This window comes from Callorhinus ursinus, unplaced genomic scaffold, assembly GCF_003265705.2.
Source record: "Callorhinus ursinus isolate GAN/ISIS: 27379988/994484 unplaced genomic scaffold, GSC_fseal_2.0 scaffold35, whole genome shotgun sequence".
NCBI classification, from domain to species: domain Eukaryota; kingdom Metazoa; phylum Chordata; class Mammalia; order Carnivora; family Otariidae; genus Callorhinus; species Callorhinus ursinus.
Genome location: NW_027397097.1, coordinates 4,413,107 through 4,438,732, shown reverse-complemented (window position 1 = coordinate 4,438,732; position 25,626 = coordinate 4,413,107). Strand labels below are relative to the sequence as shown.

At 39.1% G+C, this 25,626-nt stretch overlaps 1 protein-coding gene across 1 annotated transcript; it reads right to left on the bottom strand.

Moving 5' to 3' along the window:
- On the bottom strand, positions 1-25,567 carry SPCS2 (signal peptidase complex subunit 2). The gene is made up of 5 exons (XM_073879711.1): positions 25,409-25,567; positions 10,767-10,850; positions 9,359-9,518; positions 7,582-7,717; positions 1-775 (listed from the first exon to the last, which is right to left on the bottom strand). Exons 1-5 carry the CDS (start codon positions 25,520-25,522, stop codon positions 589-591), a joined length of 681 nt encoding a protein of 226 aa, XP_073735812.1. The 5' UTR covers positions 25,523-25,567; the 3' UTR covers positions 1-588.
- Between the last annotated feature and the right edge of the window lie 59 nt (positions 25,568-25,626).

Below are 25,626 nucleotides of genomic sequence, written 5' to 3'. Positions count from 1 at the left end.
TAAAATTAAAAATGCCATTGGCTTCTTTAATTGGTTAAGAGCACAAAATGTAACAGGCAGAAGGTCTGTTTTAAACAAATTAAAAAGCTGTGTTTTTTTCCAATTCTCCCGAAGTCAGATATATACACACCCACAAAAATGGTGTGTGAAGGAAAGCTGTCATACACAAGAAGTTGTATCCTGAATTAAGGGAAACAGCTGTTGAAATAGGAATTAACACAATAAAGTCAGCAACAGGTTAACAGTTTCAAAAACTGAGCCTTCAAAAGCTGCATGGCACAAAGCTATACGATATAAAGTACTGCTAGGTATGAAGGACGAAGTCTGTATGGCTGCTAGCAAAAATGCTTTTCCAGAAAAGCAAATCAAAACAACACAATCAGAAGACCAAGGCTAAAGCTAGATATCAGAGCTACAACTTCTCATATCTGAACTAGAAAATCCTATTTATCCAGAACGGACTAAAATTTCAGGACAAAACAGGGACATTTTTAACATATCTTACTTTATCCATTTTAAGTTCTGTTTCCTTCTCCCTCACCCCGAAATTCAGCATGATCCAGCAAAGATGGCTGCTTTTAGAACTGGCTATTTTATTTTTCTTTCTGTGGCAAGACTGTCATGGAGCCTGGATATTTCAGGCTCATATGCATCCATGACCAGTGTCCCGCTGTGGTCAAAAAACTTAGCAATGGACTTGGTGAACTCGGCCTCTCGCTGCTGCTTTGTTCTTCCACTGATGAAGGTCAACTTCAGAGTGTATTTGTCATCAAACCTAAGCAAAAATAAAAACCAAAGACAGAGATTCAACAAGTAAGTGGTTTTGAAGAATAGGGCTGAGCTGGCTATACTGGTGATACAGGTAACACACAGATCTTAAAAAAAAAAAAAAAAAATCCAGGGGTGCCTAATTGCCTTCAAAATACGAGTTCTGATTCATAGGTACTGCCATGTCTGCCTTATTTACTGTGTACCTCCTTTACCTTGTCATAGACTGTTAAGTTATATGGACCCCCCCCCCCGCCCACCGCTTACCTCTGAACTTTACATTTGTTATGCTAGAAGGGTCTTCCTAGTGGACACTTCTCTCTAATCTCACCTGACTAGTTCCCATTTGTTAATATTAGGGCATAAACTTTTCTGGGATACCCTTCCTAAACTGGGTCAGATTGTCTCTTCTTTGTCATACACCACACCATCAAATTGTCAACTCAAGATACTGAGCACCTAGCATATGCCAGGTCTAATGCTAGGCTCCCATGCTGTCAGTCAAATTATCTACTGAAATGATGTTTATGTATCTGTGTTCTTGACTAAACTCAAAGATTCTTGAGGACAAGAATTCAGTCTTATTTGTTTTCTATTCCTTGCTTGGCACTTGGTAAACAACCAAATTTTATGATAAATGAAGAACCTTTGTTTTCCAGAGATGTTCACCAATTCCAGGCTGCTCAGTCCTTGTTCTCTGTAATCAATCTAGTTCCAGGTTCTACCCGTATTCCAGGCCAGAGAGATCTTTAACTACATGAATTCCAGAGATTCCTTACCTGTGTCTTAAGGTACCTTGAAGGCCTTCACTATCTCTACCCATTCAAGAGGGTTTATAAAAATCAACCTCTGGCAGGCTGATGTTCCTCCCCCTAACTATGACCTCTTTGTTTCTGTCTCCATTTAATTAGGGCACATTCAGTGGCTTGTCAAGCTGTTACTACCTTTAGAGGAAGCAATTGCTGGAGCCTCTGTTCCTGCATGTTTAAAACAGGAAAACTACAACCTAGTTTTCAGGAATACTGTCATGGTTAAAACAGTGCCTATTATTAACCAGTGCTCAAAAAATCATAGCTCAATACATTATTGTCTAAGAAATAACAAGTGTTGGTAAGGATGTGGAGAAAAAGGAACACTCTGGACTGTTGGTGGGAATATAAATTGGTGCAGCCAATTACAGTGGAAAACAGAATGGAAGTTCCTCAAAAAATTAAAAACAGAATTACCGTATGATCTAGTAATTCCACTACTGGGTATTTACCCAAAGAAAACGAAAACGCTAATTTGAAAAGATACATATCCCCTTATACTTACTGCAGCATTATTTACAATAGCCAAGATATGGAAGCAGTGTCAACTCAGATACGGTGTCCATCAATAAACGAATAAAGAACATGTGGTATATATAAACAATGGAGTATTACACAGTCACAAAAAAGGACAAGATCTTGTCATTTGTGACAGATGACACGGATGGACCTGGAGGGTATTAGGCTAAATTAAATAAGCCAGAGAAAGATAAATACCACATCATTTCACTTATATGTGGAATCCAAAAAACAAAACAAATGAATTAAACATACAAAAAGCAGAATCAGACCTGTAAACACACAGAACAAACTGATGGTTGCCAGAGGGGAGGTGGCTGGGGAGATGGGCAAAATGGGGCAAGGGGAGTGGGAGACACAGGCTTCCAGTTATGGAATGGATAAGTCACAGGGATAAAAGTCAATATACTGTAACAGCACTGCATGGGGACAGATAGTAGCTACACTAGTGGCAAGCTAACTCAAGAGATGCTAAATCACTATGTTGTACACTTGGAATTAATGTAACATCATGTGTCAACCATACTAAAAAAAAAAAAACAACAAAAAACTGTTGCCTCGTCAGTTACTCCCAACCTGGATGGCTATGACTGAAAGTCCTTAAACTATTTTCAACACCTCAAAATTTTTCTCAAACTCGAGTCAACTGCTATTAATTGATTTCACAATAATCTCGGAACTTTTAGGCCCAGTTCCACTGGCAGTTCCATGGCTTTGATGGTAGGACATGATCGGATGAGTTGTGATCTGATGCACTTTAGTTAGTATTTATTTTATATTATGTAGTATACAACTTATATATTACATAATTACACAACATATAATTATTACATCTAAAATATTTTCAGTAAATATAACAATGTTATTATAGAATTATTATACAATATTTATTCAGTCATAACTTTACATGTCAGGCAGTCTCAGATGCTAAGGATATACAGCAGTGAACATAAGAGACAAAACTCTGCCTTTTGGGACTTTTACCCTAGTGTATATGAAAGAACCAACAATAGAATACAAAATATGATGTTTTATATATAGTTGACAGGAAAGGCTTCATTAAGCAGATATTTGAGCAGGGCCCTGAAGAAGAGAAGAACAAGCTATCTGGAAAAAGAATAATATAATCCAAGCAGAGTTCACAGCAAATGCAACGGCCCTAGGGCAAGAACATGCATGGAATGTCTGAAGAACAGAATGGTATGAGAGGAAGAAGCCATGGGATATAAGGGGTGTGTGTGTATTATGTGTGTGGGGTGCAGAGAACAGATGAGTATGGACTTCTAAGCTGGGTTTAGGATTTAGAATTTTCTCAGAGTGACAGGTTTGGAGTGGAGAATTGAGTTGATCTGCCTTCCATTCTAAAAAGATCACTCTGCCTGCTGTACTGGAAACAGACTGAGCAGGGAGAGCAGCTGTGGAGGTCCATGAGAACATTATTACAGTAACCTAACTGAGAGATGAAGTAGCAGAAGAGATGGAAGTGGTCAGACTGATGTACTTAGAAGGCAGAACTGACAGGATTTGCTGACAGACTACTGGAAAGACTAATAGGGAGCAGTCAAAATGAGTTCTGGACTGAGTAACTAGAAGGATGGAAGTGCCATTTATTGAGATGGGGAAAACTGGAGGGATGCAGGTTTGGATGAGGGATAGCTGAGTTAGGTTTTGAATGTGATTTTGAAATGCGTATTAGGATCCGATGTCAAACAGGAAACGAATACATCTGGGAGTTCAGGACAGAGGTGTAGGATGAAAATACAGATTCAAAGATCTTCATCATATAGATGGTATTTAAAGTCTTCAGAGTCTAGATAAGATTACGCCTAGCGAGCAAATATAGAAAGAGAAGAGGTGCTAGGAACAAGCACCAGCAGCATTTCAAATTTAGAGGCATCACAAAAGAGACCAAAAAGCAGATATTAAGAAGAAAATTAGAAGATTATGGTATCCTAGAAACCTAGTTTAAAAAAAAAAAGAGTATAACAAGAAGAGAGTGATCCACTATCAAATGCTGGTTGAGTAAGATGAGAAGAGAAATAAAGACAAGCAGATTCAAGAGAAAGTAAGAGAAGAAAAGAGGGGCAGAGAAATAAGACCATGTGAGGAGAGTAAGAGGAACAAACCCAATTTTTTTTAGTTGGGAGAAATGACAGCATGTTTGTATGCCACCAGGAATGATCCAGCAGAGAGGGAAACATCAAGTAAATGAAAAGGGAGAGAGAACCTAGTGGACAAATGGACAGAAGGCTGTAGAAAGGAACTCAGGAAGAAGCCGACTGAAGAGCACTGCAAGCAGGTAATGATGGGAGGCTTCTGACTGCTTTGATCTTCTCCGCAACAAAAGAAGCCGAGAGTAAAGATGAGAGAGGAGGGTAGGTTTGAGGACAGAGGAGAAGGTATGAAAGCTGCTCTAGGACAGTGAGAGTAACTAGACTACAGAAATGCCATGGAATCTAAGTTGGGTAAGGAAAAGTGAGACAATGAAGGAGAAAAGGGACAATGAAAAGTTGGGAGGCTCAATGGATCAAAGATGCCATTGGGGCTGAAGAACCACTAGGACAAGGGAACCAGAAAAAGAGGAAGCAATGATCAGAGACTGGGATACTCAAAACTGAAATTATTTGAAGGTAATTAGTTATCAGCAAAGTCTAGGATATGTCCAGGAAATAAGTGTTTAAGACATGGTAGAAAACAAGATGATCAGAGGAGAAGCCAGAGAACTGGAACCCATCATCTATTTGGATAATGCTCTGGAACCCATCATCTATTTGGATAATGAAATGACCAAGAATTCCAAAAGGAGCTATGTCAGAATGCCAATGAGCCAGGAGCTATCTTCAAGGAAAGAGAAGTGAATCTGTATTTAACTGCAATGAGAAGCAACCAGGGGTGGCGTAGTTCCTCGCCACAGGAAACGATGTGGCAGCTGGTAAAAATCAGCAAGGAGGAGGAAAAATCAGAATCCTCGTACACTGCTAGGGGGATTGAAAATGGTGCAGTGGTTTTTGAAAAACAGTCTGGCAATTCCTCAAGCAATTAAAAAGAGTTACCACATGGGGCACCTGGGTTAAGCACCTGACTCTTGATTTCGGCTCAGGTCATGATCTCAGAGTCGTGAGATCAAATCCCGTGTCAGGCTCCGCACTGGGCGCTGAGTCTGCTTAAGATTCTCTCTCCCTCTCTGTCTGTCCCTCCCCACCTCCCCCTGCTTGTGTGTGTGTGTGTGTGTGTGCATGCTCTCTCAAATAAATAAATCTTAAAAAAAAAAAAAAGTTACCATATGACCCAGCAATTCCTCTCCTAGGACATTACCTGAGAAATGAAAACATAGGTCCACACAAAAACTTGTGATTATTTATAGCAACATTATTCACAATAGCCAAAAAGGCTGAAATGACTCAAATGTCCATCAACTAATGAATGGATAACAAAATGTGGTATAACCATGTAATGGGATATTTGGCATAAAAAGAAATGAAATATTGATACATGCCACACCATGGATGAACCTTGGAAACATTATGCTAAGTCAAAGAAGCCAGTCACAAAAGACCATATATTCTATAATTCCATTCATATGAAATGTCCAGAACAGAGAAATCTACAGAGACAGAAAGTAGATCAGTGGTGACTTAAGACTGAGGGAATGGGGCGGGTTAATAGGGAGAGGACAGCTAAAGGGTACAGGGTTTCTTTCTTTCTTTTTTTTTTTTAAAGATTTTATTTTATTTGACAGAGACAGACACAGCGAGAGAGGGAACACAAGCAGGGGGAATGGGAGAGGGAGAAGCAGGCTTCTGCCGAGCAGGGAGCCCAATGCAGAGCTCGATCCCAGGACCCTGGGATCATGACCTGAGCCAAAGGCAGACGCTTAATGACTGAGCCACCCAGGCACCCCCCAGGGTTTCTTTTTGAGATGATGAAAATGTTCTAAGTTGGCTGTGGTGATGGCTGCAGTATCCGTAAACACACTAGAAACCACTGACCTGTACACTTTTAAGTGTGAACTGTATGGTAAGTGAACTGTATCTCAATAAAGCTGTTAAAAAAATAATACACTGGGTAGGGGCACCTGGGTGGCTCAGTCAGTTAAGCATATGCCTTTGGCTCAGATCGTGACCCCCATGTCGGGCTTCCCTGCTCAGCGGGGAGTCTGCTTCTCCCTCTCCCTCTGCCCCTCCTCCCAGCTTGTGCTTACTCTCTCACTCTGGTCTCTCTCTCAAATAAATAAAATCTTTAAACACACACACACACACACACACACACACACACACACACACACACACACTGTGTATATGAATGTACATATGAATGAAATGGAATGTTTGAATGAAAATAAAGAAATCAAGATGTTGCTAGGGTCTAGAATTCTGCCACTCTGTTTCAGGGGCCTGGCATCATAGATATATGATGGCTGAGGTCAAAAGGTAGCTGGGAGCCCTGCCAGAACTCAGCTGGAACCCCAGAAGGACATTCCGCTCCTCCTCATAGCATCTTCACAAGCTGGTAATGACAGAGGCTGTTTGGTGTTGATTCTACATTTACCTTTGTGTATGTGAATAACTGTACTTGTAATTTAAGAGCCTACCATGTGCTAGGACCTATCCCCTGTGTTTTTAGGATAGTAACTAAGAGCATGAGGTCTCGACTCAGATGTGGGCTGGAACACCTGCTAGAATTCACTTTTGGGCTCTAGGATCCTGGAAGAATTAATTAAACTCTTTGGGTCTGTGTTCTTATCCATAAAATGGGTTGTTCTAAGGTTTGAATGAGATAATGCACTTGGCATGATACCCAGTATATGGTTAATGCTCCACAGACGTTTGCTATTTTTACACTTGGTATATATACCAGCTGGCATCTTCTCAACAACTCTATGAGTCATTCGTGATCCAGTTTTGACTAAAGCTCAAACAGTTTACATGATATACAGGAAGTTATACCACTAGAGAGAGATGAGCTGGAATTTAAACCCAGTTCTGGATACCTAAAAAGACCTCAGGTATCACCTGCATGAAGTTATACCCACAGCTGGTCAGAAACACTGAAATGTGCTTCTCTGAGTTGCCCAGTGCATTGCTGCAAAAATTCCTGATTGCACAGACTGCCATCAAGATCACAGAAGACATAGAAGCTAATGGGGTTCTTCAGTGATAACTCACTTCACACCTTTGGCCTTCACAGTTCTGTACTCCAACTGGCTCAATTTATTGGCCAGAGGAAAAGACTCATTCTTCATCCTTCCACCCAAGTTCTTTCTCCCACACTTTATCCTCAGAGCACTTCTGTGATGACATGATCTCAGAAGTACAATGCTAGGGAAAACCTTCTAGACCATTCATACCCCTTACTTTGTTTTATGCGACAGGCACTATGATCTGCATGGAGTAAGCATACAATAAAATAGTCTATTGTTGAAGAGGACTCGACTCCCAGAGAAAATCCAACGGCAGGATTAAAGGATCTATGAGGATAGTCATACCTTTTGAGACTGGAGGACAGTTGCCAAATATCATCAGGATCCATTCCTGTAGGATCTTTCCTGTGGGCCACAAGAAAGATGCTCTTCTCCTTATATGAGGTATAAATGGTCAGGATCCCCATCATCACAAAATAGGTTCAGATAAAGTTAAGGAGAAAAGACACAAACATACACACACAAAGAAATAACACAAACTGACAAGCAAGGGCTACGAAAACTTCCATAATGATAATCCTAGAGAAGATAGTTTCATCTTGCTGCAAAAACACTGAAAATTTAGCTATTTTATTTTTCATCCTTGTGTATGTGTACACACACACACACACACACACACACAGTGTCTAGCACAGAGAAGTCATTACCATTATATATAAAACTGACATGATTATAAAAATAGCAAGATCACGTTTTGCTTTAAACACCAAACCAATGAAATGTCATCATGGTGGTTCTCTTGGGAGGCCATATTATTTGTAATAATGTTGCCCTCATGGTTTAAACCTCTTTGGAACTCCTTTGGGAACTGTCTCCAGAACCCATGGCATATTCTTTGGAACTGCCTTAATGGGGAAAAAATTCATACTGGGATGATTTATCTGATTACTAAAAGGAGTGAAGGTGCCAACTCTGGGACTATGATTTGTTATCAATTTGGATAATACCATTTATAATCAGGGCCTGCTTTATTAAATGGCTTGCTAGAAGAAAAATCCCCAAAGCACATTTTTAAGAAATATTTCAGGTAGCGGCAGCACTGTTAAGAAAAGTAAACTGCCTACCAAAATGATTTGTTTTAAATTAGTACAGTGCTGGCACATAGCAGACACTCAAAAATACTATGTGGATATTAAGAATAAGATAGTCTTATATATTCCAACATGAAAAGACATCCAATATATTTTTTTAAGTTACAAAGAAAAGTGCAGTATGTCCAGATTGACTTAGGGAGGAGGTGGTGGAAATCACAAGAGAACTGTTACTATGAACAAGCAGAATTTTTATAATTATAGTAATAGTATAATAAAAGTTCTCTGAATTTAGCTTTTTGAGAAATAATCAAGGTGGATAGGTAACAAACATGATTCTACTTTTATCATAAAAGGAGAGGGGAAAGAAAAGAATCTGAGAGTAGATTACATTACCAAACATGTCTCATTTAATCTTTTTAATTCTGAATGTGTATTGCCCATATTTGTAACTAAGCAGCATTCCAACGTCTCCAGTAAGTTAAGTTCTTATTATCACAAGATCACAAAATAGCTTGGATTTCAAACCCAGGTTCTCAAGCTCCAGAACAGAGTTTAATTCCATGTTATACAAGCCACACCTCTATCTCATGATCAGTATGAGCATGTCCAGTCCAGCCCTTCAGCTTCAAGGAAACCTGAACCTCCAAAATCTGATTCTTCCCTAATATCCTGGAATGAGTTTCTTGAAGCAGACCAGGTATAATGGGAATGTGGCAGGCTAGAAATGAGAACTGGGTCTCACTATAATGTGTGTTTTGCTATTAGGCACTCATACTAAGATAATGATCTCTACAATAACTGAACAGAATTAAAGATAAAATAACCACATTAAATCTCAAATATCAATGATAATAACTAAAATTACAGATGCCATAGCTCATAATGTTAAATTCTAATATTAGTGGGCCCTAGAATCAGTTTGTTTTTTGTAGGGAGCAGGGAGAATTATCAGTAGAGATTTTAATAAACAGTCACAACAGACACAAACCTGAGCATAAAACAAGCCTGAGCATAAATAAAAGGATATGATATGACACACAAAGCCAAAACAGGCTTAGATTCTGGAAAGGGGTGCATATAATCCCAAATCAAAGCCACTATGGCAAAGAAACAGGAGATGGTACAGATGGTGAGGCGACCGTCAATCAGACCAAAATTCTCCACATATTTGTACTTTTCCAGAAGTACCTAGTAAAAAGAACAAGGAATCAAGTGCACAGGATTGCTTCCTTCCTAGTACCTGCTTTTATTCTTAATTTCCATGATAAGTTATGTTAAGAACCATATAAATTACCAATAGCTCTCTCCAATCAGGATTTTACCACTCCAAGCAAAAAAAGACTCAAGCTATTCACAATGATCCCAGAGAAAAAGTTCATCAACTTCTCTTTTTTAAATTTTTATTGTTATGTTAATCACCATACATTACATCATTAGTTTTGGATGTAGTGTTCCATGTTTCACTGTTTGTGCATAACACCCAGTGCTCCACGCAGAACGTGCCCTCTTTAATACCCATCACCAGGCTAACCCATCCCCCCACCCCCTCCCCTCTAGAACCCTCAGTTTGTTTTTCAGAGTCCATCATCTCTCATGGTTCATCTTCCCCTCCGATTTCCCCCCCTTCACTCTTCCCTTCCTGCTATCCTTTTTTTTTGTTAACATATATTGCATTATTTGTTTCAGAGGTACAGATCAGTGATTCAACAGTCTTGCACAATTCACAGCACTCGCCATACCACATACCCTCCCCAATGTCTATCACCCAGCCACCCCATCCCTCCCACCCCCCCCACCACTCCAGCAACCCTCAAGTTCATGAACTTCTCATACATTTTTTTAATCCCCAACTTTTTTCCTGGGACGAAGCTAATAGTCCCCCTGCTTTTTTCTTTTAAAGAGAGAAGGGGGGGGAGGGACACCTGGATGGCTCATTTGGTTAAGAGAGAAGGGGGGAGGGCAGAGAGAGAGAGAGAATTTTAGCAGGTTCCACACCCACTGCAGAGTCCGACAAGAGGCTTGACGCGAGGCTCGACCTTACAACCCTGAGATCATGACCTGAGCCAAAATGAAGAGTCAGAGGCTTAACCGAGTGAGCCACTCAGGTGCCCCTCTTCCCTTTTTAAATAGAGAGATGTCTAATCATGAATGAATGTCCTATATTCCCTCAACCCTCTTGGCTCTAGGCTAATTAACCTCAAAAACAACAGATCACCAGCTTTCTGGAATTCAAAAATTAGAGAATTTGACAGAAGCTTGAGGTAGCTAACATTTTAACACATGTTCCCCACATTTACTGTAAGGATTTCAGAAACTGCTTTATGGCTCAATTCCTAAAACTAACAACTACAGTCATTCCAAATCACAGAAAAAAAGATCCTGCAGACGTGTCATAAGCTATATATATGCTAACAGAATTCCACCTCAAGAAAATACCTTTTTGGCAGAATCATCCAAAGAATTCTTCACAGCTGATCCATCCCATTTGTCAATTTTTACAGGCTTATCATCAATCTTCCACTGTAAAATAGAAAAGCTGTGCATGAAGAGACATAGCATCTTATTGAAAGTAAAACGAACTACTTCCTTAAGAGTGTTTAAACGCCCACCCCCTGACCCAGGCCCAAAATGGTGTCACTTAGGTTAAGACCTCAAGTCAGTAAATTAACACCCAGTACCTAATCTAAGTGCAGTTTCAACTCCCAAGAAATGTATCCTTTAACCAGTCAACAGAGGAATTTCCTGGTCAGCACTACGAAATTTACTGATAGACCCCTTCCATTCCTTAAAACAATGATTTCTTCACTAATAACTTCCTCTTTTCCACTCCCTCTCTAGCTTTAAAAATCTTTCCATTTCTGTAGCCTTTTGGAGCTTCCCTCTACTTGCTAGATGGGATGCTGCCCGATTCATGAATCTATTATTAAAGCTTTAAAATTTACTTGGTTGCATTTTTACTTAACAAGAGCATCTTCAAGCATATGTACATTTACTCCTTGTCCCCTGACGTTGGACAACTAAAAGACAAACACTTAAAAATGAAGTTGAAGGAGACAAGGTCACTAGAATCAGGTGGTACTCATATGATGTTGCCAAGTCTCCATGCTGGAAAGCTAAATCTACAAGCCCCAAACCAGAACATTTACCTGGGTTACAGAGACTACTGTGTGAACTCACATATTCCATCCTCATTTTACCCAAATGTAGGAACAAGGAAAAAAGCTCCACTTGTTCATCCTTTCATTCTATGACCACAAAACTTAGACAATTTACATCCATGAACTTTCAGACACTAACAAAATGAGGAAGGTCTCTTTTAATACATCTTTGTCAGCTAACAACTTTTATATTTTACCAGCATGTCTTAACTGTAGGAAAACAGCAAGTCCAGTGTTGTCTGTTGGAAAAAACATTTTGAATTAAAAAATCAAGTCCTATTATCAGTTAATTATTTGACTTTGGACAAACTCCATTTCAATTTCCCTCATCTACAGAGATATAGAAAGGTTTCCCAATACTGTGCTAATTAGAATCAAGTGACTGTTTCTCACATTGTTGGTAGAAATTCAAAATGGTACAACATATACTAAAACAATTTAGCACCTTGGATTCTACTTACAGGAATTTTTCTGTATCTGCATACACATGAACTAATACACAAGGCTACTCACTGCAGCAGTGTTTTTAATAGTGAAAATTAACTCACACTCAACTATAGGGGACTGGTTAAACAAACTGGTGCACCCAGATATCTTGAGAAGGTCGAGGGACAAGAGTGGGACTGAATTCTCAATGTATGCCTTTTTTGATTTTTATTTTTTTCAAAGCACTTTAAACTGTGATTAAAAAGAACACCTTTTAAATTTTTAAACACATGAACATTTTATATAGTAAAAAATGTTCTCAAATGCAAATGATTACATGAACGTAGCTTACGTGGAACAGGGTACTACAAATAATCTGATAAACCTGTCTTTTATACATCATAATGTTCAACTCTTAAATTTTTATATCAAGTGAACAAATACCATATTTCATAAAAGTTACAAACCAGCAGGCAATCCAAAATTCACTTGGCTTTAGAATGGATTTTACCTAAAGACAGAGAACTTTGTATTTATCTTTCTGATTGAGCACAAGATCAGAGATACTGTATACAAGAAATGAGACAGAATAAATACCTGTAAAAAGTAATTGAGAAGATATTAAAGGAATGCAGAAATAGAATTCATCAAACTTGTTTTAAAAATTGTGATCCTATATACTATTACGCAAAGAAAAACTGTTCTGTGAAGTTTGTTCAGTGAAAAAACATGAATTACAACAGTCATGTTTCAAGTGATTAAAAAGTCAATCAAGGTTTTTTCCCTTTCATGTATGATAAAAACAAGAATCTTCTTTGAGCAAATTACTCGTGGCAGCATGCTATAATAGTGATTCCTCCTACAAATCACACTTGACACCTAATTTTAAAAATACAGATTGAACCAAGAAGAAATTAACAGGCTTTCTACTAAATAGCTCACTTACACTTAAGTTAAGTAAACTCCATTTTGATAACAGCAAGCAAAAGAAACCTGTACAGCCAGAATTCACAATTCAACTTTTTGTGAAACAAAGTCATTAAAAAAATTCTGGAGTCATTCCAAAAAGAAAAAGCATATTCTCATAGACACTTAAGCTGCACATTACTACCTGCAGGGCATTACAGAAAAGAAACTTGCCTTTACAATTCAGAGGATAATTTATTCACAACTTCGGGGGATTAAACACAGAAGAAGCCATTACGGCAGGTGCTGAAATAGCCCTAGATCTACCTCCACAGTTCTGGTACCTAGAAGCAATCTTCAGTAAGTGGCACAGGAACATTTCTACTGAATCCCAAAGAAATTTTATTATATGATTTCTGAGGAGATGGGAGCATCATCCATTTTGAGTGCATGAAAAAAACCTCCACCCTATTTCAGAGGAAACAACATCTCTGCTGTAGTACAGAGACTTCTGGAAAAACAGGAGGGTGGACATTAAAGCGCTTATTTTTCTGATTTATTTTCTGTCATTCTCAAAACTGCTCATCAACTAAAATGTATGCTACTCTTCTATTTTCTCTCTACCTAATTCAGGGCATTTTAGAAACTTTTTTCTCTCTCTCTTACCTTCCTCAACCGTAAGTGCAAATTGCTTTCCTTTTGTAATAAAAAGGCAAAGCAAAGGTTGGCTTCTTTCATGTGGGGCCTCACAGGATAAATGATGAAGAAAGGCTCTGTGCAGAAAAGAGGTAATATAGGTGTGAGACTGCCATCCCTAGAAAGGCCTGCTAGAAAGGCTGGTGTTGGAAAGTTGGCTGGTAAACAGTCTCCTACACTAATACAAAACTTCCCCTACATGATAAGAGTGGCTCATTGTGCTTAAACTGTTTATATAAATAATGTGGTTTATGCTAAATACCAGTTTTCTTTCTAGGAGTCTGGAATTTGGGCACAGGGTAGGCAGAGGGTGCATACTTAATCAGCCCCCAGTAAAAAACCTGGGCACTGGGTTTCTAATGAGTTCCCTTGGCAGACAACATTCCACACGTACTGTTAGATCACTGTTGCTAGGGGAATTAAGCACAACTTATGGGACTCCACTGGGAGAAGACTCTTGGAATCTTGCACTTGGTCTCCTCCAGACTTCCATCCTATGGATTTTTTTCCTTTGCTGAAATAAACCTTGCCCACGAGTACAACTACACACTGAGTCCTGTGAGTCCTTCTAGTGAATCACTGAACAAAGTAGTCTTAGGGATCCCTGATATAGGCAATATATTGCCAATTAAGATATAGCAGATGTTGTAACTTCACACAGTTCCTCTTTCCCACATTCCCTCCCGCATATTACAGATACATGTATACTGGGCCCAATCAACAATCACAGGTATTAACTTTAAGACCATTGCTATTGTCAATCCCATTCCCCAGAAAGACACACTACTTTTATCTCCTTTTAACTTTTTAAAATATATTCATCTCTATAAAAAAAAATTTACATTGTTATTTCTTAATTTTTCAGTTTTTGTCATTAAATCTATAGATTTCTCACTATGAAAGAGAAAATTTAGCCATTTCATCCCCTGCCACACTCACATTAATTTTTCCTGCTCCTCCCCACCATCTTCTTAATACAGCCATTAGCAGATCACTAGTGATTTGGTCTTATATAATAGCTTAATTTTGGCTAGATCATTATTCAAACTGTATGTTATGACTATAAATGCTATTCACAGATGAGTCATGTAGCATACTAGGATTACTTTTTCTTTCCTGATAGTTTTTGTTTTCCTTGGGGCTACTGCTGTTTTGGTTGTTGTTTTTAATCAATATTATTTGTCACCAGTGTAGTTTCGAATTCTCTCCCAATTGTTTAAATCTCCTCTCAATATGCGCAAAAGTATTCAGCATTCTGTGAATTTCATCTTTTTAGAGAAATTGGTCTTGGAGCCTCCTGACCTGCTGTGATCTGGGTGAATTGCTTTCCAGGCCTGCTGAATAGCTGTCACCCCGGAATTTCCCTTTACTATTACTATTTACTATTTCCCTTAACCTCATGGGCTGGACCTCCTTTTCATAGACACCATGTTTTACTCTTTTCTTGGTTCCCTTGATCTGGTGAACACATCCTCTAGTGGCTTCCTTGAAGAATGCACATGGGAAATAAATTTTGAGACTATACACCTGAAAATGTCTTTTTATTCTACCCTCACACTTAAGAGAAATAAGTTCTCTGCAAAAATTTTAAAGTTTTATTCCATTGTCTCAACAGTTTGCGGGATTCTTAAAGCCACTCTGATTCCTGATCCTTCATACAATGCTTTTTCCCTTCTGGAAGCACTTAAACAAAGTTCTTTATGTTGTGTTATCTAAAATTTCAAGATGATGTCTTTCTGCAGATCAATTCTCATCCACTGTTAAACTGCTAGTACCACTGCTGGGCCCTAAGCAGATCCTTAATCTGGAAACCAATGTCCTTCAAATTAGAAAACTACCATTCAGGGACATTAAGTGTCACAGTCAGTAAGTGAAGCCAACAATATTACTTACGGCTTAGTTACAAATAGATTATTTAGGGCTAAGTTACAAATACGTGGCTCACCATAAAACTGTCCCATCTTCAGTGACAGAAACTTACTTTTGACTTGTCTTAATCTCTGAACTCAACCCCAAGGCAGATTCTGTTTGTGGCCTTATTCTCAAAGACATACTATAAATCAAGCTAGAACCTAACTGATTTCAGACTGACTACAAACAGATGGAGGCAAACGCACTCTTTCTTCACCCAATTAGGTGGGCCCTTATTGTGCAAAGGGGCACAATATAGTGGTTAAAAGCTACAGTTTTGGAGTCCAACCACTTTTGTTTTAATTCCCACCTTTCCACTTAATGGATGATATTGGGCAAATGATTTAATCTTTCTACAGCCTTAGTTTGCTCAATTGTAAAATGAAAATGATAAAGATATCTATTTCACATGTTACCATGAGGATTAATTATGGTAATTATAAGACACAGCAAAATGCCTAGTATGCAACAAGTACTTATTAAAAATTAGCTACCGTTGTTGCTATTAATTATGTAAAACTAATATACTGCATCATGGTTAGCTGGATTTATATAACATCTCCCTCAGTAACAGGGAGTACACGTTTTTAACGTTCTCAGAATCAGGGACACAATACAGCATCAACAGCTACTTACTAAAAAGATGTCTGAACTCTTATAAAGAAAAAAGAGAAGGAAAAGATTTATAAAATGTTAACTTTCAGTTTAAACTTAACAAATGTATACAAGGCTGAAATAATCTCACTCAATTCTTGTCCACAGAATTTACTGTGTGCATGTGTCCTATGTATTGAGCTAAATGTTTTATATACACCATCTCTTTTAATCTTTATGAAAACCCTATTAAGAACAATTACCATCTGCTATGGACAAACATTTATGTCTCCCCTAAAGTTCAGATGTTGAAATTCTAATTTCAACGTAGATAGTATGAGGAGGTGGACCTTTGGGAAGTAATTAGGTCACGAGGGTAGAGCCTACATGAGAGGGATTAGTGCCCTTAAAAAAAAAGGCAAGAGAGCTTGCTTCTACTCTCTCTCTGCTTCCCACCATGTGAGGATACAAGAAGGCTGTCCACAAACAGTAGAAGGGCCCTTACCAGAACCCAACCATGCTGACACCCTGATCTGAGACTTCCCAGGCTCCAGAACCATGAGAAATAACTTTCAGTTGCTTAAGCTACCCAATCTATGGTATTTCTGATAAAGCAAATCAAACTGACTAATATCCTCCTTTTACAGATGACGCTAAGGGTTTGAGAAATTTGCAAAAAGTGACAGCCAGGAAGTGGTAAAGCCAGGATTCAACCGAGTTTTCATGATTTCAAAACCCATTCTCTTTCTCACCTTTCCGCACTGCTTCCCACAAAGCATAAGGAAAGGAATTATTAGTCTTCAAAAACAAAAGAAAAAGACACAAATCCCTGAAGTGACAGCCATACAAAGTAACCTGATTCCTATTTAATAAGTTATAACATTAAAAAAATACTAAAAAGATTTTAATCTTGAATATGCCAAAGAAACCCACAAAATATATTTGAATTTTCCATTTCCCTCCCTTTAAAACCAACTGCAATTTAACTGAAAGTATAGCTCCGGAAGTCCAAGTTTAAAGAGATCACTTCCCTGTCAGTACCAACGTAAGAGATAAAACACTTTATCGGACCAGCATACCTGCTGCCAGACCTAGATGGCTAACCAATTCACAGAAAATACACATTCGATGGCTCTGACAGAACATTACAGACTCATTTTAGTTACGAACATCTACTGCAAATCTGCACAATAAAAAGTTCTACAAAGACATTTCACTGCAGATATGGCATTAAGAACTCCATCTTCTAAGGACTTCGGAAGAATATTAAACACAATCCAGCTCTTGAGCATATGTAAATAGTGCAGGAAGGCATTTTCTGACTTAACTGATTTGAGGATTACAGGCTTTTCCTGTTCCCCATGCATCTTCTGGACTTAAAGGCAAAAAAGGACAAAAATCCTTGGTCATTAAGGATATGTCCAGTAATACAAAATTGTCTTGAGTATGAAACAACAGCATGAACACTTCTATTTTCTTATTTTAATAGAAGTGAAAACAGAAGTGAAGTTATGCAGTGATACAGACCTCAATGAATTGCTTCATAAAGCTCCTTCACTTGACAAAGGGCAGTAAGACTCAAGATTCAATTCGCACTGAAGAGATAAGGGCTACCAGGGGTGAGCAGTACCAATAGGACCCTGCTCTGATTTAGAAAAAGCCAAGTATGGCTCTAAGAAAAACTAATACACTTTCTCTCTCCCTTCTTTGAAAGGTCTCTCCAGTTTAGAAAAGGGATATAAGCTGCAAAAGAGGAAAAGTAATAGGAGATGAGGCACTTGACAGAGGGAATATATCCTAGGTAGTCTTATTTACTATGCTAAGGGGCTTGGACTTTATTCTGAAGCAAGCAATAGAGAAAATTTTAAGCAGAGGAACAGCACAATCAAATTATGTTTTTTTTAAATGATTTTATTTATTTATTTGACAGAGAGAGACAGCGAGAGAGGGAACACAAGCAGGAGTGGGAGAGGGAGAAGCAGGCTTCCCACCTAGCAGGGGGCCGGATGTGGCGCTCGATCCCAGGACCCTGGGACCATGACCTCAGCTGAAGGCAGATGCTTAACGACTGAGCCACCAGGTGCCCCTATGTTTTGTTTTTAAAAAAGCCATTTTTAGTGGCAACCTGGTAGATGGTCTAGAAGGGAGTAACAATGGAGATAAATACATCAGATGGGGATTGATTTAGATGCAGGGCCTGAATAAGAGCAGCAGCAAGGGGATAAAAAAATTCAGGCTCAGATAGCTGAGCTATCATGTCATTTTCCAAAAAAAAGCACACAGACACAAAGAGGAGAAATACCCATTTGTATGTGCTGACTTTGAGATCTTTAAATTCTATAGTTATACTGATTTCAGAATTTTCTAAACCAAAATAAGATTATAAAAACTGATGTTAGACTCAAAAGGTGAGATTACTATTTTGAGTTGGAAATATGGACCCCTACCACCCATATTCATAATTCAAAATAAGAAAAAAAATGTTCAGGGCGCCTGGGTGGCTCAGTTGGTTAAGCGACTGCCTTCAGCTCAGGTCATGATCCTGGAGTCCCAGGATCGAGTCCTGCATCGGGCTCCCTGCTCAGCGGGGAGTCTGATTCTCCCTCTGACCCTCCCCCCTCTCATGTGCTCTCTCTCTCATTCTCTCAAATAAAGAAAATCTTTAAAAAAAAAAAAAGAAAAAAATGTTCAATCTGGGGAGAAAATAATGTCTGTCTTGAGAATGGGCACCATCACCAAATTTAGATCCGAACTCAGAAATATCATATCTCAAAGAGAGATTATAGCTCTTGGCAACATACTTTTCAATCTATTTTTTAAAATAAAAATGACCAAGAAATACTACGAAGAAAACTACTTAATAGTGGCTTATTAACAGCTACATTTATCACTGGAGTTAAGTTGTAAGTTAGAAACTACCATGTGTTAATTATGAGCATGAACATTAGTACCAACACCAGAGAAATGAGGTAAGTTGACTGGCTCTGGCTACTTAAGTCTAATATACCTATTAGATATCCATGTAGACAGGGCAAGTAGGAAGTTGGACATATAAGTCTAAGGTTCAAAGGACAGGTCCAGGTTGAGAATTCAAATGTGGAAGTCATCAATTTACAGATGGTATTTAAGCCATGACACTGCTACCTCCTTGGGATGAGTGCAAATAGAGGAAGAGGGGCTTGCCAATATTTACAGGTCAGGAAGAAAACAAAACAGTGACAATAAAGACAGAAGCAATGAAGGAGGAGGAAAACCAGGGGCAAATTATCTTCTAGAAGCCACATAAAAAACATTTCAAGAAAGAAGTGATCAGTGAGTCAAATGCTACTGAAAGTTCAAGTAATACAAAAAACTATTATTGAAATTTGACAAAACAGATCAGAGCCAAGAAATGGTGCAGGCAACAGCTAAAAAAAGGACCTGGCAGATGGAGATTGTTAACATCTGTGATATCACTGTGTTACATAATTGTGAATGACTAGTTAAGAAAATAATAATAATAGAGGCGCCTGGGTGGCTCAGTCGTTAAGTGTCTGCCTTCAGCTCGGGTCGTGATCCCAGGGTCCTGGGATCGAGCCCTACATCGGGCTCCTTGCTCAGCTGGGAGCCTGCTTCTCCCTCTCCCACTCCCCCTGCTTGTGTTCCCTCTCTAGCTGTGTCTCTCTGTCAAATAAATTAAAAAATCTTAAAAAAAAAAAAAAGAAAATAATAATTTGAAGCTTTAGAGGTTACTCAATAAACACTGTAAAGACAAAAAGAAATGAGTTTTTAAAACTGAGATATAATTCACATGCCATAAAACTTACCATTTATAAAAATGTACAATTCAGCGGTTTTTATTATCTCATTTATTACATTGTACAACCATCACCATTAGTTCTAGAATATTTTCATCACCCTATAAACAAACCCCATAACCATAAGTAGTCATTCCCGATCCCCCAGCAACCACTAATCTACTTTCTGGCCACTTGGGTTGCTTCTAAGGGTTACTGTGAATAATGCTGCTATGATCATTTGTGTACAAGTTTTTATGTATAGACATATATTTTCAATTCTCTTACTGTTTATACCCAGGAGTGACATATGCTAAGTCATATGGTAATTCTATGTTTAACTTTCTAAGGAACTAATAAACTGTTTTTCCAAGGTGGCTGCATCATTTTACATTCCCACCAGAAATACAGGAGGGTTCCAATTTCTCCACATCCTCACCAACAATGGTTATTTTTCTTTTCTTTTTAAAATTATTATTATAGCCATTCCAGTGGTATCTCACTGTGATTTTGATTTGCATTTCTCTAATGACAACTAAGGCTGAGCATCTTTTCATGTGTTTATTGGACATCTGTATACCTTCGTATGGAGAAATGTCATTCAAATCCTTTATTCTTTTAAATATTAGTTTGTCTTGGGGTACTTGGGTGGCTCAGTCAGTTAAGTGTCCGACTCTTGATCTCAGGTCAGGTCTTGATCTCAGGGTCGTGAGTTCAAGCCCCTGCATTGGGCTCCACACTGGGCATGAAGCCTACTTAAAAAAAATCTTTTTTTGTTAGTCTTTTTATTATTGGGTTGTAACATTCTCTATACAGTCTAGACAGTAGACACTTATCAGAAATATGATTTGCAAATATTTTCTCTCATTTTATTGACTATCTTTTCACTTTCTTAATAGTGTCCTTTGACACAAGAATTTTTAATTTTGATGAAGTAAAAATGAGTTTTGAGATGTTATTAAAGTTTAGTTTGCAAAACAATGTTAAAAAGCCAGCACCTTGGGGCGCCTGGATGGCTTAGTCGGTTAAGCGACTGCCTTTGGCTCAGGTCATGATCCTGGAGTCCTGGGATCCAGTCCTGCATCGGGCTCCTTGCTCAGCAGGGAGTCTGCTTCTCCCTCTGACCCTCCCCCCTGTCATGTGCTCTCTCTCTCTCAAAAAAAAAAAAGCCAGCACCTTGTTTCCTTAAACATATACACACACACAAACTACAGCAATGCCATAAAACTGTTCATCTTCTTTGTCAGAGGTGGGTTAGGGTTCCGGCATACCAACCAGAAATCTAAGCTAAGATACCACTGAAGACAGCAAAAGGAGATACATGACCTGTCTAAGGACACAGTTGATGGGTGACAAAGCCAAGGCTTGAACCTAGGTCTTCCAACCTCAAAACAGATATTCTTTCCACTACTGCAGTAGTTAGCACAGGGCCTGCTCTAGTATGAGAGGCAATGTACTAAGTAAGCTAAGAGCACTGGATTAAGAAAGAATGGGAAGCCAGGTTCTGGAACTGTAACTAACTCAATGTCTCATCTTGGGCAAGTTGCTTCATCTTCCTCTCTTCAACTGTGTCCATGTCTATAAAATGAGGATGCTGGAAGAGATGAATTTCAAAATCTCTTCATTATAAACATTTTAGAGAAACCACTATTGATTAAGCAGCACAGTTATAAACCAAACAAAAACAAACAAAAAACGCTTAATATATCAGAACCAGAAGGGATTTAAAAAGTAATCTAAGAGGGTTCTCAACCTGGAAGTAACTGTTAAAATGTAGAGAAAAGAAATAAATAAACAGCTATGTGTAAAAACAAGCAGCTGTCCAGGTTCCACCTCCAGAGAATCTGATTCAGGTTTGGGATGAGGTCCAGAAATCTGTATTTTTAACTAAAACCCCAATGGAGTATGGTGCCTTTATATGATATATGTAAAAATGGAAATGGAAAAAATATGTATCTAAGGAAGCTGAAGCCCAGAGTAACCAGCTAGTTAGTAGTAGCTATATATATATTTTGTTAAGTGCTTACTATGTGCTAGACATAGTGCCAGACACCTTTTAAGGTAAATATTATTATTCCCACTTTACAGATGAGGAAATCGAGATACAAAGAAATTTATTAATTTGCCTAAGAATACATTTCTGCTAAATGGCAGAGCCAGGACTCAAAGCCAGGCAGATAGGCTGGCTCCAGAGCCTGTGTTCTCAACTTCTAAAATATAAAAGCTCTGTTTTAGGATCAGGATGACAGTCCAGCCAGGAGACAGAAATGAAGTTAAACAGGTATGAAGTTAAAAGGGTCTGAATACAACTTCTAAAGAACACAGTTTAATACCACATTTTCACAGCCAAAACAATTTTAATAGCCTAAACAAATCCAGCCAGGAGACAGAAATCCATGTACAAGGTTAAAAGGATTTGGATATAGTTCTGGAAAGCATGGTTTAATACCACCTGTCAATTTTAATAGCTAAAACAATTAAGCAAGCAATTTTCTTTACAGCCTGCTATGTAGAACAAAATGCTTTGATGTATTTTAGGCAAAATAACTTACTGCAATGATCTAAGTTATTCTGTGATGGAGGCTGGAAGATTACATTTGCATACCTATTTTTAAGATCAGGAAACTAGAATTGCTTTGTTCTCAGTTTCATAGGAGCAGAAATTCACATCTGCTTAGGGAAAGCTAGAAGCACACTGAAGCACATTTGCATCTCTTTATTACATTTCTTCATGGCAAGTGAAACTACAGCTGCAGGAAATAAAAACCCTCCCGAAAAAAAAAAGACAAATAAAATTAAAGAGATTGTAAGATAACAGCCTCTCAATCCCGAAGAGCAAAAGCTTCTCTATTCATTCAGATCCTGTTCCCCTGAGAATAACATTTTCCCCATCTTCTCTTCCACAGTACCTTCAGCTTTCAGACAACTAGAGGCAGTTTCTCTAGACTGAGGGGGCAGACCTGAGGGGTTTTTTTCTCTGCTAAATTTAATGTTGCAAGTACTTATTCTGTGTTGATTGCCTCAGAGAACTATAAGGACCTTTCATGGGAAACTGGACAAATACAAATTGGTAGAAAAATATAAGACAGTATGTCATATAAATGACAGCTTAATTCCCATACACAATAAATGCTAGAGAATTCAGAGGAGGAACAACTTGATGTAAAGCTAAAATGAAGTTTTCCAAGAAAAAGCACCTAAAAAGATCTTATTTTCTATCCTCTATGTCCCTCACACCTTGGTTAATTCCGTCAAGTGCTCCTTTGAGAGGCCTTTTCTCTACTGCTGCTACTCAAGTTGGGGTTCTCATTGCCTGGTCATTCTATTTTTATAGCTGTTCACAAAGAACACTTAACCAATATTGTACAATTTAATATTTACAAGTCCATAATACATATGGGAACCCACATTATTTACCTAAGGAAATTTAAGTTCAGTAACATCATGTAACCTATCCAAGGCCATGTGGATTTTAACAAACTATACTAGAACTTTTTGTCTTTCTTTTTATAATAAACCCTACACACTAGAATGGTATAAGGCCTTTTTCAAAGCTTTTAATTTCTACCTTTCCAAACTAATTTTCTGAAAAACACTTTATATAGCCTCAAAAACTTTCAACAGCTTCCTACTCCAAGCAATCCATGCCCTCTTTAATCTGATTCTACCTTCATATCACTACAGGTCTCTTAGAGAACAGTCCAGTCAACTCACTACCTGAAACATCAGGCACCATCGGCTCAAGGAAATTCTTAGGTAGTATGCCATCCTTCTCTCCCAAAATAAGGTCCCAGCTCCACTCTCAGACATGAGGTATTCCCCTGGGGCCCTCACCCCCTTATCAATTAGCTCTCAGGGATCATTCTCTCTCTCATTTCAATTTCTGTAAAAAGCACACATCTGAATACACCAAATACCTTTAATATTTGAGGTACCTCTGTGTCCTATAATCAGCTATACTGAATACTTTCTGACAGTAGGATTCTTGATTTTTTTCCCTCTGCTATTGCATATATGTATGTAACATGTGTTACAGAGCTCATTCATGTATATCACCTCATTTGATTCTCCCCAAAACCGTACTATTTCAGATGAAGGTAAGCTTTGTGAGGTTAACTGACTTGCCAGTCTTCATACAGTTTGAAAGTAGCAAAGCCTGTATCTTTTGATCCTCAAATCTAGGTTCTTTGAATAATGCAATGATGCCATATATTCTTCAGTAAAGAATGCCCATGCTTAATGTTCGCTGGTGATGATCCAAACGGAGGAGACAGCAAGAACAGTCAATGGGACAGGATAAGCATAGGCTGTGAGATGACCACCAGCAGAAAGGCAGTATTTATGCATGAAAGTAAACATCAATTCCCAATACTCTCCCATGTCTTGAAGCAATTTACCATTCCAATCCCCAGAACTTGTTCCCCTCTCTTAAAAATGGTTAGAGTTGAGAACCATGTGATTCAAAACCAATGACACCCAAAAACAGAAGCAAAAAGACCTGGATCTGAACCCCTCAATATGATCACATATTTGTTTCTTAGGCACCTATCACGTGTTAGGCACAGGATGTCTGAAAGCTGCTTTCCATTACAGCAAAAAATCCTACTTACTATATTAATAGCCCCCCACGCTTAACATTTCTCATCAAATTGGCCCATGGTCCTACAATGAGAGAACTGGAAGGGACTAAGGGTACTTTAGGCTAAGTCCCTCACTTTACAGTGGCAACATAGGGAGAGCAAGCATATTTCATGGTCACACAGCTAGCTAATTAGAGGCAGAACCAATACTAGGACCTACATCACCATACAATTGTTTCTTCCAAGATGCTCTGCAAAGGGCAAGAAGAGCCAACTGAGCACAGTTTTCTTTTTTTCTTTTCCTTTAAGCCTCGTTGCTAGGACCGCGGTTTAAAAAAAAAAAGAATGGATGGGCGGAGAGGGAAAGGCTAACTAGAGCAGGCAGCAAGCTCATGAATCCGAGTCACTTACTGCACTTGGTGGCAGGCAGAGGGGCAAAAAGAAGGGGAAGGGTGAAGAAGGAGAGGGAAAAACAAAATCTTAGAAGCTTCCTGTCAGCTCAGTAAGGTAAGTAAATACTCAAGTAAATTCAGTATTCGGAGTATCGTGATAAAACGCCTAGAAACTTCAGTAAGCAAAAGGTCAAGGAGCACTTGGAAACTGTAGCGAAACCCAGCGTGGTGGTCGTGATGGAGAGTTTGGGGACTACTGACTACGAATAGCTGCGTTCATTCCTTCGGGCTTGTTTTCCCCGTCAGTGAAATGGGCACATCAACTGTGGCCCCCAGCACCTCCGAGGAAAAGTGACGGCTGCACTGAAATACAGGAATAATCAAATTATCCTAGGAAGCTGTGATGGCCAGCGTTAAGGACCAAGCACACTACCAAGAAGAAAAGAAGGCCTGAAGAGGAAAGAGGAAAGAGGTGGGGAAAGACCGTACTACACGCGCCGGTAGGGTTCCGAGGGAGGACCAGAAGAGGTCTACCCGCTGAGAAGCCACACAAGAAAAGGGGGGCGGGGATGGGAAGGTGGGTTCGCCGCCTCCCGGGCCTCCCCAGGTCTCGGCTGTCCCCAAGAACCGGCTCCTCACCTTGTCCAACAAGCCGCTGCGGCCACTGCCTGTCCCGCAGTTGGGACCACCGCCGGCCCCACTACCGCCTCCGCCACCACCAATCCTCCCGCCCTGTGTAGACGCCGCCGCCATCTTGTCTGCCTCTGCGTCTCCCTCCCCTCCTACTTGTCCGAAGCCGATTGGCTGAAGCTGACGGCGTGACGCGCCGCCCGGAGTCCGTCGGGATCCGTAGTCCG